The sequence below is a fragment of the Aethalodelphis obliquidens genome, unplaced genomic scaffold (genome assembly GCF_003676395.1).
Source record: "Aethalodelphis obliquidens isolate GAN/ISIS:26980383/991018 unplaced genomic scaffold, ASM367639v1 scaffold1, whole genome shotgun sequence".
NCBI lineage: Eukaryota > Metazoa > Chordata > Mammalia > Artiodactyla > Delphinidae > Aethalodelphis > Aethalodelphis obliquidens.
Genome location: NW_020837945.1, coordinates 59663096 through 59678012, shown reverse-complemented (window position 1 = coordinate 59678012; position 14917 = coordinate 59663096). Strand labels below are relative to the sequence as shown.

Genomic DNA, 14917 nt, shown 5'->3' with positions numbered 1-14917 from the left:
TATCTTAAATCAAAGTTGGTGGGAAAACTTTAAAAGATAGCTGAGATTATTTTGGGGACATGTGTTACTTGTGAACAACATAATCCTGGAAAAACTGTAAAGATGAGGCATGGCCAGGAACCAAAACCTCCAGGACCCTTTGAACACCTTCAGATAGATTTTATCCAGCTTCCACTCTCCATGGGATTTATTTATTTTTAGGATGGGTTACAGCATTTTCTTGCTGAAAATCTTCTTTGCTGGACATTCTTTGCAGTCTCTAAAACACTGCTTGATTTTGTGTTTCGAATCTGGGGTATACCAGCTTTTATATTGAGTGACCAAGGCATACAATTTACATGAACTACTATAAAAGAACTTTGTAAGGCATCACTCTTTCTCAAAAACTATGCTGTCCTTACCACCCACAAGCTTCTGGAAAGATGAAAAGAACCAATGGAATTAAATTAAATTAAAATTAGCAAAACTAACAAATAAGATTAAAATTAGCAAAACTTTCAGAAATTCTTGAGCTCTCTTGGCTAGAGGTACTCCCACTAGCCCTTTTGGCCATATGTCTCAGTGACACATTGGTTATATCCCTATGAACTGTTAACAGGAAGGCACATACTTTTAGAAATTTCACCCCTGATATTAGACTCTTTTCCGCTGCATGCAGATGTGGCAAAATATTGCAGGTCCTATAATGGACACGTTAAGGCCAGCTTCACATGACGCTTCTTAAATTGGCTCTTCGTGATCATCAACTAGGAAATTTCATCTATTGGAAGAGACTCTGGGAAAATCCTCTCTTGAACTTCACTGGAAGGGACCTTATTAGGTACTGTTAACAACTGTTGAAATACCTTTCTAGGCCCAAGATGGAGCCACTCCTGCCTGGGGTGCCACATTTAGTAAACTGAAACTTAGATAACTTTCGCATCCCTTTAAATGCTCCACTTGACCAGAAATGCAGTATATTTAGTCGGTCAGTCCCCAAATGCAAGCCAGCTCTTGGCCTTCTCACCCAAACATGGTTGACAGTGGGGCCCCAGCCAATCAGATATTTTCTGTTTTTCTCTTTCCTTTTCTTTCTTTATCCTGTAAAAGCTTCCTTCCTTCTACCCCATTTTGCAGTTCTCCAGAAGGAGATTGTCTACTTCACGAAGTGTTAAGTAAAGTTTGTTTGTATCACCTAAGTTGTCTTCTTTAATCATTTTTTAACACAACAAATATATTAGTGAAACTTCAGTAAGTCAATTTTTTTTTTGCCATACGCAGGCCTCTCACTGTTGTGGCCTCTCCCGTTGCGGAGCACAGGCTCCGGACGCGCAGGCTCAGCAGCCATGGCTCATGGGCCCAGCTGCTCCGCGGCATGTGGGATCCTCCCGGACCGGGGCGCGAACCCGTGTCCCCTGCATCGGCAGGCGGACTCTCAACCACTGCGCCACCAGGGAAGCCCAGTAAGTCAATTTTTGACTTAACTTTTCACAGCTAAATAAGCAACTCATTTCCATATAACTGGAAATCTACTCCAATAGGGGACTTTAAGCTGAGGATTATCACAGATCCTTTAGAAGCATCTGATCTTTGGAAATAGACAATGGACTGAAGACCTTTGGAATAAGCACATGGCCTTGGAAAGTGGACAGATTCCAACTAAGACATTGTACCAGGACCCCTGTCTAATTGTTGTTTTGTTTTTGACTGACTTACTGATATTCTCCTTCTCTATTACTATATAGATCACTGATGTTTTCTACCCAGAATGCTCCCTTCTCTCCTTTTCCCCCCTCTTTATTATAATTGTTGGATCAGGACATAGTCACTCTTCTTAGATTGTCCCAGATAGGACCCTCTGCCCTCAGCCTTACTGACTGTTGGATACGCCATTCATCATTGGATTCTCACAATGAAAACGTATAGGCTAGCATCAAATGAGATCATGGAGAACTATAGTCAATGGCTATTCCACTTGCACCTACATGGACAAACTACATTAAACACATTAACCTGTGACTCTGCTAGTTTTCTTTCTCCCAGAGAAAGAATCAATTAGTACAATCTATTGATCAGACCCCAGGTAATTCTAAATTTGAATTTAACAAACTTTGTAGGGTCATGGGCCAAATACTTGCCACTTGGAAGGGACTAATAGAGATCTAAGTATGTAAGTTCTTAGTTCTGATTTCATTTTATGATAAAATCTTTTTTCTCTGATCTCCATGTGCCCCTATAGGCTACTACTTCCTTTGCAGGCAGAACACATGGTCTTGTTTGCTCAGACTAAGATTTTATCCAATTTAGTAATAGCATCCCAAGACTTCTTTATACACCTAGACGTTAATTCTATAAACTACCAAGGATGGAAATTCTGACTCAGATGCAAGCTACAAAAGGAGACCACCCTTGACTGTACAGGTACTCTACCTGGAGGAATTGCTGACTCATTGTTTATCCTAAAAATCAGAGCAGTCTTCTCAATGGTGAGAATTATACAAATAGAAAAGACTATAAGATGAAGTTATCATTAACTTTGGCAGAAGTTATTAATGATACTACCTAATCTCTAGAAGGAATAGAAATCAGTCTCAACTCATTGGCATGAGCAGTGGGGGACAGTTGCATTGCTCTTGATCTCTTGTTTGCTAGTCATGGTGGTGTCTGTGACTGAATATTCAAACAGACAATGGGCAGATGATATATAACAATAGAACTTGACCCACAATCTCTGCAGCAGTCAATCCAGGAAGCCAAACCATAACCTCTGCAACAATCAACCCAGAATTGTCCTGATTTAGTCATGTTTGCCAGCTTCTCTATTTTTTGTTCCTCATAACCAACCAGAGATCTACATGATTTATATCCCAGTTTAGGTATTTTTACATTTCGAAAATCAGAATATATAAAAAGTATGATTCTTCTCATAGTAGTACTGAAGACGAATCTTCCCCATGTTAAAAAAAAATCAGTGTCATAAAAAATAGAAGCAGCTGTGGAAACAAAGACTATTGACATGAGAATAAACAGAAATTATTTATTCAGCGTTTGATATAGGAAGGATCATCCACCATCACCTGCATTTGGCGGAGACTCAAAGACAAGAGGGGAGTGGGAAAGGTTTATAAAGTAAATAAAGGGAAGACTTCAGAAATACTCTGATGAGAATTTGGGATGGGGGATCTGGAGGTGGACTTAAGCAGAAGTAGAGCATCTTATGGCTGGGGGAGCATATCTGGCTCATATTTGGACTGCCCAGAGAAGCTAAATAAATAGCTTTCTTGAGGTATAATCGACATACAACAAACTTCACATATTTAAAGCATATATATCACCTGTGTTATAGACACACATACTCATGAAACCATTTTCTACATATCCAACATCCTCTAAAGTTTTCTTTTTCCTTTAAATCTCTCTCCTGCTTCCTCTCTGCTTCCTTTCTATTATCAAGCATCCAGTGGTCTGTTTTCTGTTACTGCATTAACTTTCATTTTCTAGAGCCTTATAAATGGATTCACACAGTATATACCCTTTTTAAAATTTGTTTGGCTTCTTTCACTCAGCATAATTATTTTATTAAATGAGTTTTGTTAAAATTTTGCTAAGAATTTTTGCATCTATAATCATGAGGGATATTCGTCTGTAGTTTTCTTGTAAACTTCTCTCTGATTTAGATATCAGGATAATGCTGGCCTCATAGAGTGAGTTGGAAATTATTCCCTCCACTTCAACTCTTCCACTTTTTTGAAAGAGTTTCTGTAGGATTGGTAATATTTCTTCCCCAAATGTTTGATAGACTTCACCAGTAAAGCCAACTGGACCTGTACCTTTCTTTGTGAGAAGGTTTCTTTTTTTTTTTTTTAATTGCAACTTTAACTTCTTTAATAGATATAGGACTATTTAGGTTATCCATTTTTCCTTGAGAAAGTCTGGTAATTTATGTCTTTCAAGGAATTTGTCCATTTTTTCCTATGATGTTGAATTTATTATATAGGGTTGCTCAAAATATTACATTATTCTTTTAGTATCTGTAGAATCTGTCACCTCTCTCACTTCCAATATTGGTAATTTATATGTAATTTTCCCCTGATCAATTTGTTTATAGGTTCATCAATTTAATTAATCATCTCAAAGATTCAGCTGTTAGTTTCATTGGTTTTCTCTATTGTTTTTTGCTTTACTATTTTATTGATTCAGCTTTAATCTTTATTATTTCTTTCCTCCTTGGATTTAACCATTGTGGTCAGAGAACATAGCTAGTATAACTTGAATCCTTTTGGATTTATTGAAACTTGCTTTATGGTCCAGATTATTGTCCATCTTGCTAAAAATTCTGTATACATATGATAAGCATTTGTATTCTGCTGGTTGTTGGAGTAGTATTCTATGTATGTAATCAGGTCAACATGGCTGATAATGTTTTTCAAGCCTATTATAACCTTGCTGATTTTCTACCTATTTATATTATAGGTTATTCAGGGAGGGGGATTGAAATTTCTGACTATAATTGTGGACTTTATTTCACATTGCAGTTCTATCAGTTTTTGCTTCATTTATTTTGAAGCTCTCTTATTAGGTGCATAGATGTTTAGAATTGTTGTATACTTTTGATTTAATGGCCCCTTTACCATCATGAAATGATCTTATTTACCCCTGGTAATATTCTTTGCTCTGAAATCTACTTCATCAAATATTGATAAAGCCACTCCAGCTTTCTTTTGATTAGTGTTAGCATGATATATCTTTTCCCATCCTTGTACATTAAACTTACTTGTGTTTTTATATTATTGATAAATGTGTGTCTTTTTTTATAGGCAGCAATTTAAAAAATCTAATCTGACAATCTCTGCCTTTTAATCGAGGTGATTAGACTATTTGCATTTAATGTAATAATTGAGTTGTATCTATCACCTTGCTGTTTTTTTCTATTTCTCTCATCTGTTCTTTGTTTCCTTTTTTTGCACTTTTCTGCCTACTTTTAATCAACTATTTTTTTGTTATCTCTTTTATAATATCTCTTTTTATACATATCTCCTTTAGCTGTAATTCTTACTACTTTAGTGATAGCTTTAGGGTTTATAGAATACATCTTTAACTTGTCACAGTCTAACTTCAGGTGATTTTATAACACATCAGAATAGTATAAGAGCCTACAACAATATATTTCCTATGGACTTTATGTTATTGTTGCCATGTATTTTGCCTTTACATATATTATAAACATCACAATACATTTTTATTATACTTGTTTAAGTAGTCAACTATCTTTTAAAGAGATTTAAATAATAAGAAAAATAATCTTATATACACACTCCTGTAGCTATTTCCAGTGCTTGTCGTTGTGTAGATCCAGATTTCCATCTGGTATCATTTTCCTTCTGCCTGAAGTACCTACTTTAACATTCCTCATAGTGGGGGTCTGCTGGTGATAAATTTTATCAGTTGTGTGTGGAAGCATATTTATTTCATCCTCATCTTTAAAATATATTTTTGACAGATATAGAATTCTAGGTTGACATGTATTTTTCTTTTAATACATTAAGGATGTTTTACTGTCTTCTTGCTTGCAATAGTTCTGATGAGAAATATGATGTTATCCTTATTTTTGTTCCTCTGTAATGTCCTCCCTCTGGCTGCTTTTAAGAGTTTTTTCTTTATCACTGAATTTGGTTATTATGTACCTTGATGTAATGTTCTTCATGTTTCTCATGTTTGGATTTTGTTGAGCTTCTGGAAGGCAGCTTGGTGGGTAACGATGCTGATAGGAGGATTGAATTAGTGATGAGAGCTTATGGATGTTCTCTTCAGATTGCTTCAGTGTTGTCAATGAAGTAGGGAGCAAGGTCACTGGCTGAGACTGAGGACAGAGGAAGAGATGTTGAGCACGAGAGAAGGTATAAAGCTGTCATTTGGGAGGGTAGGAGAATTAATAGAGCAGGGAAAGGTACTGTGGTCTTCAGTCATTTTTAAAGGCCCGCTTAAAATTAGTTATCATGAATTTAAAGTCAGCATGGCTGAGTGTTTTTCTCCTTCCAGTTTTATCTGGAAGGGTTCAGGCACTTAGTAAATACAGTGTTGAAATGGCCAGGATTGTGGTTTTGCCAAGTTTACAGTAACTCAGAGAGGGGCAGGGAGTTGAAGATGTATGCAGGGGATGATTATATTGACTGACCATTGAATATAACTACATCAAACTTCCTCAATCAGAGTGGAAACTATTAGAAGGCAGTTCTTTGCATCTAGAAGGTGTTGAATGTGTATTTGCTGGCCCATGTATGGGTATGTCTTAACAGTAGAAAACCAGGACCTGAAGGAGGTTGTATTATTGGAGCAAATTAACTCTGTTTTCCAGTGAAATGCTCTGTGAAGATCTTAACATGGGATACGCAGCTTTGCCTGTCTTGGCTCCGCCCAATTAGGTCAGCCTTCCTTACACCAACACCAGAGGTACTGGACTTCTTCCACTCCCTTGCATTTGCCACACACCTTTGCATATGTGGCTTCCTCTGCAGGAAGGCTTTACCTGTTCCTGGTAATTTACTCATCCTTGCTTTTCAGCTTTCCTAGTAATTCAAATATTCCTGTAAGTTTAGTATCTATTTAGTATGACTAATTGTTAGCACTTGTCAGAGTTTTAATTTGACATTTGTATTGTTGGTAACTGTTTGCTATTACAGAGTAAGCTTCCTGAGGACAGGGACTTCACCTGTTTTAAGAGTCTGCTGAATATAACATAGTCTCTGGCACATTGGTAGGTAGTAATAAATATATATATATATTTTTTAAGAAGATGTTGGGGGTAGGAGTTTATTAATTAATTAATTTTGCTGTGTTGGGTCTTCGTTTCTGTGCGAGGGCTTTCTCTAGTTGTGGCAAGCGGGGGCCACGCTTCATCGCGGTGTGCGGGCCTCTCACTATCGCGGCCTCTCTTGTTGTGGAGCACAGGCTCCAGACGCGCAGGCTCAGTAGTTGTTGCTCACAGGCCTAGTTGCTCCGCGGCATGTGGGATCCTCCCAGACCAGGGCTCGAACCTGTGTCCCCTGCATTAGCAGGCAGATTCTCAACCACTGCGCCACCAGAGCAGCCCAGTAATAAATATTTTTTAATAAAAATATCTTCACAGAGGTGAAAGCAAGTGTGACATGTCAAGTTTGGTGTGGGGAACAACATCTTGCTTTCCGAGAATTCACAAGAACCTGGCTAATGATACATGCCTATCCTCCAAAGCTATGCCCGGAACCCTGCCGACAGGGGAGCCAAGGGAAGACACGCCAAGAGCCTTTTTATCTCATAGCGTAAGCCAGATCTTGGGAGGCGCCTGCGCACTGGCCTCGGCGGATGTACGCAAGGGAATGGGGCGGGGCTGGGGTAACCTAGGCAACATCCCGGAAGTGGCGGGCTGTGTTAACTTGTGGCCGGCCGGGCGATTCTGGAGCCTGGAGTTTTAGTCGTGGTGGAGGCAGCAGTCAGGAAACTGCAAGGCAAGTTGCGACGACGGGGCGGAGGCCTGCAGCCCGCCCCACAGAATCTTAGGGACAGGGGGTACAGGGCGGGGCGAACGGTCGTGGCGTCTTCCTCTCTGTTCCCTGGGTATCCAGGCGCCTGGGTTGAGGATCCTTACTACGGAAAGTGCACCCGCGACTCCGTGTGTTTTGCGAGTGTGTGTGCGTGTTAGCATGCCTGTCTGGGTGTGTTTGTGTTTAGCGCGCTCTCCCAGGAGCATCCTGAGTGTGCGCGTGCGCACCGCTTTCGGGCACTTAGCGCAGAGCTAGAAATTGGGGTACCCTAATGTAGTTTTCAAGGAATTTCCGGTCTCATGGGAGAGAGACAAACTACCCGGGGTACTTGGGGACAGGGAGGGTCATTTAAGTCGAGTTGAAGGTTAGGAAAGGGTTTATCAGGAAGGCCCGCCTGAATGAGTTTTGAAGAGTGAGTGGGAGTTAACCCCGTGGAAAAGGGAGTGGAGGTGTGACGGGTGTTCCAAGCAGAGCGTAAGGAACGGCTGGAACTGTATGGGAAGGCGAGAGCTTTGTTTTAGGATGTGTGGGAGATGTGAGAGGAGAAATGACTGCAAAGAAAGGTCAGCTGGGTCGCACGGAGCGGAGAGATTGAGTGCCGAGCTGAGCTGGATCCCTCTCTGCAGGGGAGCGCTGTTAAAATCATTTGAGGAAGGAAGTAAAGTTTTGAGAGCCATCCTCTATCCATATATCTGGGTAGGAGTGATTGGAGGGATAGTGTTTGGAAAGAGGTCTTGTTTCCCTTTGATCAATTTTGATCAGAGTGGTTTTACTAAATCCCATCGTAACTGACCTTGCTTAAAACACTTCAGTGGCTTCCTATAGGTCTTTAGGTTAGTGTTCAAATTGCTGTGGCTCACAAGGCCATAATCTGGCCTCTGCCTTTCTTTTTTATCCTTTTTCTAGCCTTCCTACCCTCTCAAATCTTTGTTAGTCAAACTGAACCTCTCAAACCCTTTGTAAGTGCCCGACCCCGACCCCGACCTGGAGCATTTTTTCCCCAGCTTCTAACTTTTATTCATAGTTCCGCTCTCAGCTTCAATATTTTTAGGGGAATTAGAGGGAGGAGGTGGCCTTTTTTCTCACTGTGTAGAGTAAAATAGGTATTTCTATGACACTGAATTTACTTCCAACGTTAGCCTTTTATTGCAATTCCTTATTTAATTGCGGTCGGACAAGCTAAGCTCTTTGAGGGTCCAGAGTTATTCTACTTTCTTGCTGTATCTGGTGCCAAGCTCTTGGAAGGTGCTTTCAAAATACTTGTTGAAATAATAGATGGATGATGAAGTAGGAGAGTGAATGAGTGAAAGGAAGATTAATTAGGGGAAATAATGAGAACCTGGACAAGAACATTCATAGTAGAGATGAAAAAAGGGGGACATGAGAGAGATGTTTGAGGGAAAGAATGAATAGATTCTGGTGTCTGATTAGCTTTGAGACAAGAAGGGAGAGAAGGTGATGCTAAGGTTTTAAACTGGAGCAACTGGAAGAAAGGTAATTCTGTACTTCAGCGTTATGCAGCAGACATTTACTGAGCAAGCCAGTTATGTATCAAGAACTAGACATTGGTGGGGAGGGGGCATGGATGCTAAGCTGTATATTGGCCATACTGTATTTGAGATATTTGAGAGATGTGCATGCACAGAAGCCAGTTGGAAATGAGCGTTAGGTGTTTTGAGGAAAGGTGCGCATCCTTGATTTGGGACTAACTTTCACAGTGTATTTGTGTTCCCAGTATGTTGATAGCTTTGCTCAAGGGAGTAGGTGAGATCACTAAGGGAAAATGTGAATTCCCCGTGGTGATCTAGAAAGTAAGCTCCACGAGAGCAGGTGCCATATTAGACTTGTTTACTGTCGTATCTCCAGTGCCCGGCCAGTGCCTGGCATGTGGTAGACTCTCAAAAACAATTATTGGACAAAGAGAGAGGGTGTCCAATGGAAAGAAAAGAAGACTGGGATAGAACTGAGTGAAGATCCTTGATTACATAGTATGTGAATATTGTCTTAGCCTGAAAAGGAGAAAAGAATAGGAGAGAAACCAGGAGAAAGAGTGTTATGGAAGCCAAAGGAGGGGCGAGCTTCCAGGAGTGGGCGTCTCTAGAGATGGAAAGGGCCTGAGAAATAAGGGACCAATAATTTTAGCAATTAGGAAGCTATTAGTATTTTAGATTTTCTCCCAACGAGCCTAGATTTTCTGGGTTATGCTAATTTTATTATTTGACATCTTGGTACTGTAAACCATCAGACTATCTCTATAGTCTCACATTTCAGCATGTAAACTATAGCTCCCTTATGACACCTGGTTCCTGTAAGTGGCACAAAATCCCTTCGTCAGACCACGAAGTCTGATCTTTGGTCAAGAAAAATATGGTCACCTTTACTGGTGATGTTTAAGAGAACACTTTTCAGTGCATAGGTGGTTCCTGTGTTATAAAAGTTTGAAGTATAACTGGGGCTTAGTAAATATAAGTGCTTAAATAGGCCTCTCCTTCATGAAGTTTGTTGGTGAAGGGAAGGTCAGAGATGGGATAGCAGCTTTGTTACACCACTGTGAACTTAACCTCTGCGTACTTAAGATTCAGGGATGGTTTTCAGAATTGAGACTGGTGGAAAAGTATAATATTTTAAATAACTTGAAATAAAGTATTTTAAGAGTAACATGAGTTCATTGTAGAAAGTTTGGAAAATATAGAACCAACCAAAGATAACTTAATTCTAGTAATGTTTTCTAGAATATGCATTATTATAATTAGTCATAATTATGCAGATCTGGTTTTGAGTGTCAGCTCCCAGCTCTGTGCATTATTATTTCTGTGACTTGGAGCAATACCTCAAAAGCACCAGTTTTCTCATTTGGGAAAGGGGGTTAATAATTGTTGCTGACATAATCATTAGTAATCCTTAAGTAGAACTTAGGGTGTGCTAGGTAGGGGTTCTGAGCACCTTGTGCATTTAATTAGTTCCGTTTTACAGCTAGTGGCAGAGCTGGGATGTGAACCCAGACAGTCTGGTTTTAGACTGTACTCTTAACTACTACGCTCCAGTGTGTCTCAGGATAGTATGTGCCTCATCGGGTTGTGGGATTAAATGTGAAGCTTTTAGCACAGGTAAGTGCTTTATTAGTATTGTGTGTGTATTAACATCATGAGAATATACTATATGCGCAGTTCTGTATTCTACTTTTTTTTTTTTTTTTTGCGTTATGCGGGCCTCTCACTGTTGTGGTCTCTCCCGTTGCGGAGCACAGGCTCCGGACGCGCAGGCTCAGCAGCCATGGCTCACGGGCCCAGCCGCTCCGTGGCATGTGGGATCTTCCCAGCCCGGGGCACGAACCCGCGTCCCCTGCATCGGCAGGTGGACTCTCAACCACTGCGCCACCAGGGAAGCTCCTGTATTCTACTTTTTACACTGAACTTTCTATGTATTTTCCTACATTCTTCATAATGTAATTTTAATGAATACATAATTCATCATTTAGACATACTGACATTTTATGATTCCCCTTTGTTTCTGCCAAGTAAATCGAAGATCTAAGTGGTTAAAGAGTAAAATACATAAGAAAGCTTTTTTGAATAACCATTATATTTTTCCATATCTTTTTTAATAACAGCATTGTTGAGATATAACTCACAGACCATAAAATTTAGCCCTTTAAAGTATACAGTTTAGAGTTTTTTAGTATATTCACAGTTTTGCAACCATCACAACTATCTAATTCCAGGACATTTTCATCACCGCCAAAAGAAACCCTGTACCCATTAGCAGTGGCTCTCCATTTCCTCCTCCCCCCAGACCCTCCCAACCACTAATCTACTTTATGTCTTTATGGACTTGCCTATCCTGGACATTTCATATAAATGGAATCATATAATTTATGACCTTTGGTGTCTGGCTTCTTTCTCTTAGCATAATATTTTCAAGGTTCATCCATGTTGTAGCATGTGTCAGTACTTCATTCCTTATTATTGCTAAATAATATTACAGAATATGAATATACAATATTTTATTTATCCCTTCTTCAGTTAGTGGATATTTGGGATGTTTCCACTTTTTGTCTATTAAGAATAATGTTGCTATGAACATTCATGTCCAAGTTTTTGTGTGGACATAAGTTTTCAATTCTTTCAGCTATATATGTGGGACTAGAATTGCTGAGTCATGTAGTAACTCTGTGTTTAACTTTTTTAGGAACTGCCAAACTTTTCCAAAGTGGCTATGCCATTTTGCACTCCCGCTAGTGATATATAGGGATTCCACTTTCTCCACATTCTTGCCAAAGCTTGTTATTTACATCTTTTTGATTATAACCATCCTGGTGGGTGTAAGGTAATATCTCATTATGGTTTTGATTTGCGTTTAATGACTGGTGATCTTGAACATCTCTTCACATGTTTATTGGCCATTTGTAGTATCTTCTTTGGGGAAATGTGTATTCAAATCCCTTAGCCATTTTATTTATTTATTTTTTCTTTCTTTTTTTAAAAAAATTTAAAATTTGTTTTTGGCTGCATTAGGTTTTCGTTGCTGCGCGTGGGTTTTCTCTAGTTGCACCGAGTAGGGGCTACTCTTCGTTGCGGTGCGCAGGCTTCTCATTGCAGTGGCTTCTCTTGTTGCGGAGCATGGGCTCTAGGCACGCAGGCTTCAGTAGTTGTGGCACATGCGCTCAGTAGTTGTGGCTCGCGGACTCTAGAGTGCAGGCTCCGTAGTTTTGGCGCACAGGTTTAGTTGCTCTGTGGCATGTGGGATCTTCCCGGACCAGGGCTCAAACCTGTGTCCCCTGCATTGGCAGGCGGATTCTTAACCACTATGCCACCAGGGAAGCCCCCTTAGCCATTTTAAAATTGGATTTTTTGTTGTTGAGTTGTAAGAGTTCTTTATATATTCTGGATACAAGTTACTTATTAGATATATGATTTGCAAATGTTTTCTCTCATTCTTTTGGTTGTCTCTTCACTTTCTTGATGGTGTCCTTTGAAGCACAAAAGTTTTAAATTTTGATGGAGTCCAATTTATTTTTTTTTTGGTTGATTGTGTTTTTAGTGTCATTTCTGAGAAACCATTGCTCAACCCAAGGTTCATGAAGATTTATGCTTATGTTATCTTCTAGGAGTTTTGTACTTTTAGCTCTTACATTTAAGTCTGAGATTCATTTTAAGTTAATTTTTTTTTACATGTTGTGAGGTAGGGGGTCTTACTTCATTCTTTTTCATATGGATATCCAGTTGTCCCAGCACCATTAATTTAAAAGACTGTTCTTTCCCCATTGAATTGTTTCTTGGCACCCTTGTTGAATACAAACTGACCATAAGTTTAAAGTTTTGTTTTGGACTCTTGGTTCTATTCCATTCCATATCTTTTAAAATGGCATATATGGCTCTGCAATTTACTGTGTGACCTTCCCAGTCAGTTAACTCTTTGTCCCTTAGTTTTCTCATCTATAAAATGAGTAACAAATAGTAAATACTTCATGGGATTAGTGTGAGGATTAAAGGAGATAATATATGGGAAGAGTTTAGAACAGTACCTGGCTTGAAGAAAGTACTTAGTAGCTAATTCCATCATTATAACCACCACCACTGTCATCATCATCGCCATCATCACCATCACTATGATAACACTTAAATGTTATTCTCTAACTTGTATGTGACTTATCTCCTTTGCTGGATTGTACGTTCTGAAATTAGATACCATGCTTAAAGAGTGAATGTGGTTGCTAAGAGTTATAGGACAGAGGGCCAATTCCTGAGAAATACTTGCATTTAGTCATCTTTATTCACAGTAGACTAAATGATTTTTTTCAAAGATGTACTTAAGGAAAATACTAGAGTCTTTGTTTTAGGATAATTTGGAGTAAGGGGGTCAGCTGGAAAGTTCTGTAATTATTTAGGTGTTAAAGAAGTTCTGGAATTGGAGTCATATATATGTGTTGCTTTTTAAAACATATGTGTATCCTCAAATCCTAGTGTTCAGGCACTGTGAGTCTTTTTCTAATTTTGTATGATGTTTAGTCTAATGTCCTTAGCATTGCATTTTAAAAGTGCCAAGCAACTGTTGGCCATTTTCATATTCTAGTTTAGTATCAATAATCACCCCCATTTAGTATTATGTGAAAAATATACTAGAGATCGTATCATAACTCATTAATTCTCTAAACTTTAGCCACCTTTATTTTAAGGTAAGTACGTATGTGTCTGGTAGTGATTTTGAGTGTTAGATGCTTAAAAAAGAACCCCAACTATCTCTTGCTCTCCTTCTCTTACATTCACATTGTTCACATGTGATTGACATTTCCTCTATTCATTGCGAATTTGTGTAACAGGTGACAATGCTTATGACTGCTGTCAGATAGATCTCTGCCTTAGGTCATACTTGCTTCATTCCTAGGGTTCTTTATTAATCACATATATTTAATTTGTTGATTTGAAACCTCTTTTATCATAGTTATCAGTATCAACTTTCTAATAATTATGAAGTGAAAGAACCAAGTCTTTTGGTAGCCTGTTCCTTTCAGTATACTTAAAGTTCTCGTCTGATGTTTTAAAATTTATTTTCTTAGATATCTTTTTCCCTCTCTGGTGATGATTAATTATTAGTTTTTCATGTATTTTTAAAATTTTATATGATTATTACTCCTAGATGTCATTTGTCAGAGTGAACCGTTACGGTCCCCGTGGAGGAGGAAGGAAAGCACTGAAAGTAAAGAAGAAGAAAATGTCAGTAAAGCAAGAATGGGATGTAAGTCTAGGTGGGATAATACATGGTATAACGTTACATGGAAGGAATAAATGTGATGACATGGCCTTAGTCACTCAGGATGGTGCTCTGAATGGGGCTTAGCATGTGATATGGTGGAATGGGTTTCTGGGCATGTTATTGGGTTGGCCAAAACGTTTGTTTCGTTTTAAGTAAAAATAAAAGACATTTTTCATTTTCACCAAGAACTTTATTGAACAACGTATTCATTAACTGAATGAACTTTTTGGCCAATCCCATATCCTAGGTCTTGGAGGGAAGAGCAGATGCCTTTGGGGAATTTTTAAAAAATATGCATGTTGAGGCTATAGCTCTACCTCTTTTTAAGAATTGAAATCTTGGGGCTTCCCTGGTGGCGCAGTGGTTGAGAATCTGCCTGCCAATGTAGGGGACATGGGTTCGAGCCCTGGTCTGGGAAGATCCCACATGCCGTGGAGCAACTAGGCCCGTGAGCCACAGCTACTGAGCCTGTGCGTCTGGAGCCTGTGCTCTGCAACAAGAGAGGCTGCAACAGTGAGAGGCCCCCGCACTGCGATGAAGAGCGGCCCCCACTTGCCACAACTAGAGAAAGCCCTCCCACAGAAAGGAAGACCCAACATGGCCAAAAATAAATTAATTAAAAAAAGAAAAGAAGGGAAGGGATTTCCTTTCTCTTCTCTCCTTTA

The 14917-nt window shown here is 39.3% G+C and overlaps 1 protein-coding gene across 4 annotated transcripts in view; it reads left to right on the top strand.

Moving 5' to 3' along the window:
- Positions 1-7365: 7365 nt before the first annotated feature.
- The window catches only part of SPICE1 (spindle and centriole associated protein 1), a 62709-nt gene continuing 55157 nt past the window's right edge, over positions 7366-14917 (top strand). The window contains exons 1-2 of one of the 4 annotated variants that reach the window (XM_027104893.1): positions 7366-7463; positions 14136-14234. In XM_027104893.1, coding sequence (XP_026960694.1) covers positions 14136-14234 — 99 coding nt within the window. In that variant the 5' untranslated portion in view covers positions 7366-7463. Of the gene's footprint in view, positions 7464-7511; positions 10607-14135; positions 14235-14917 lie in introns of those variants that run through there. The other 3 variants (XR_003432506.1, XM_027104898.1, XM_027104885.1) reach the window with 3 other exon arrangements.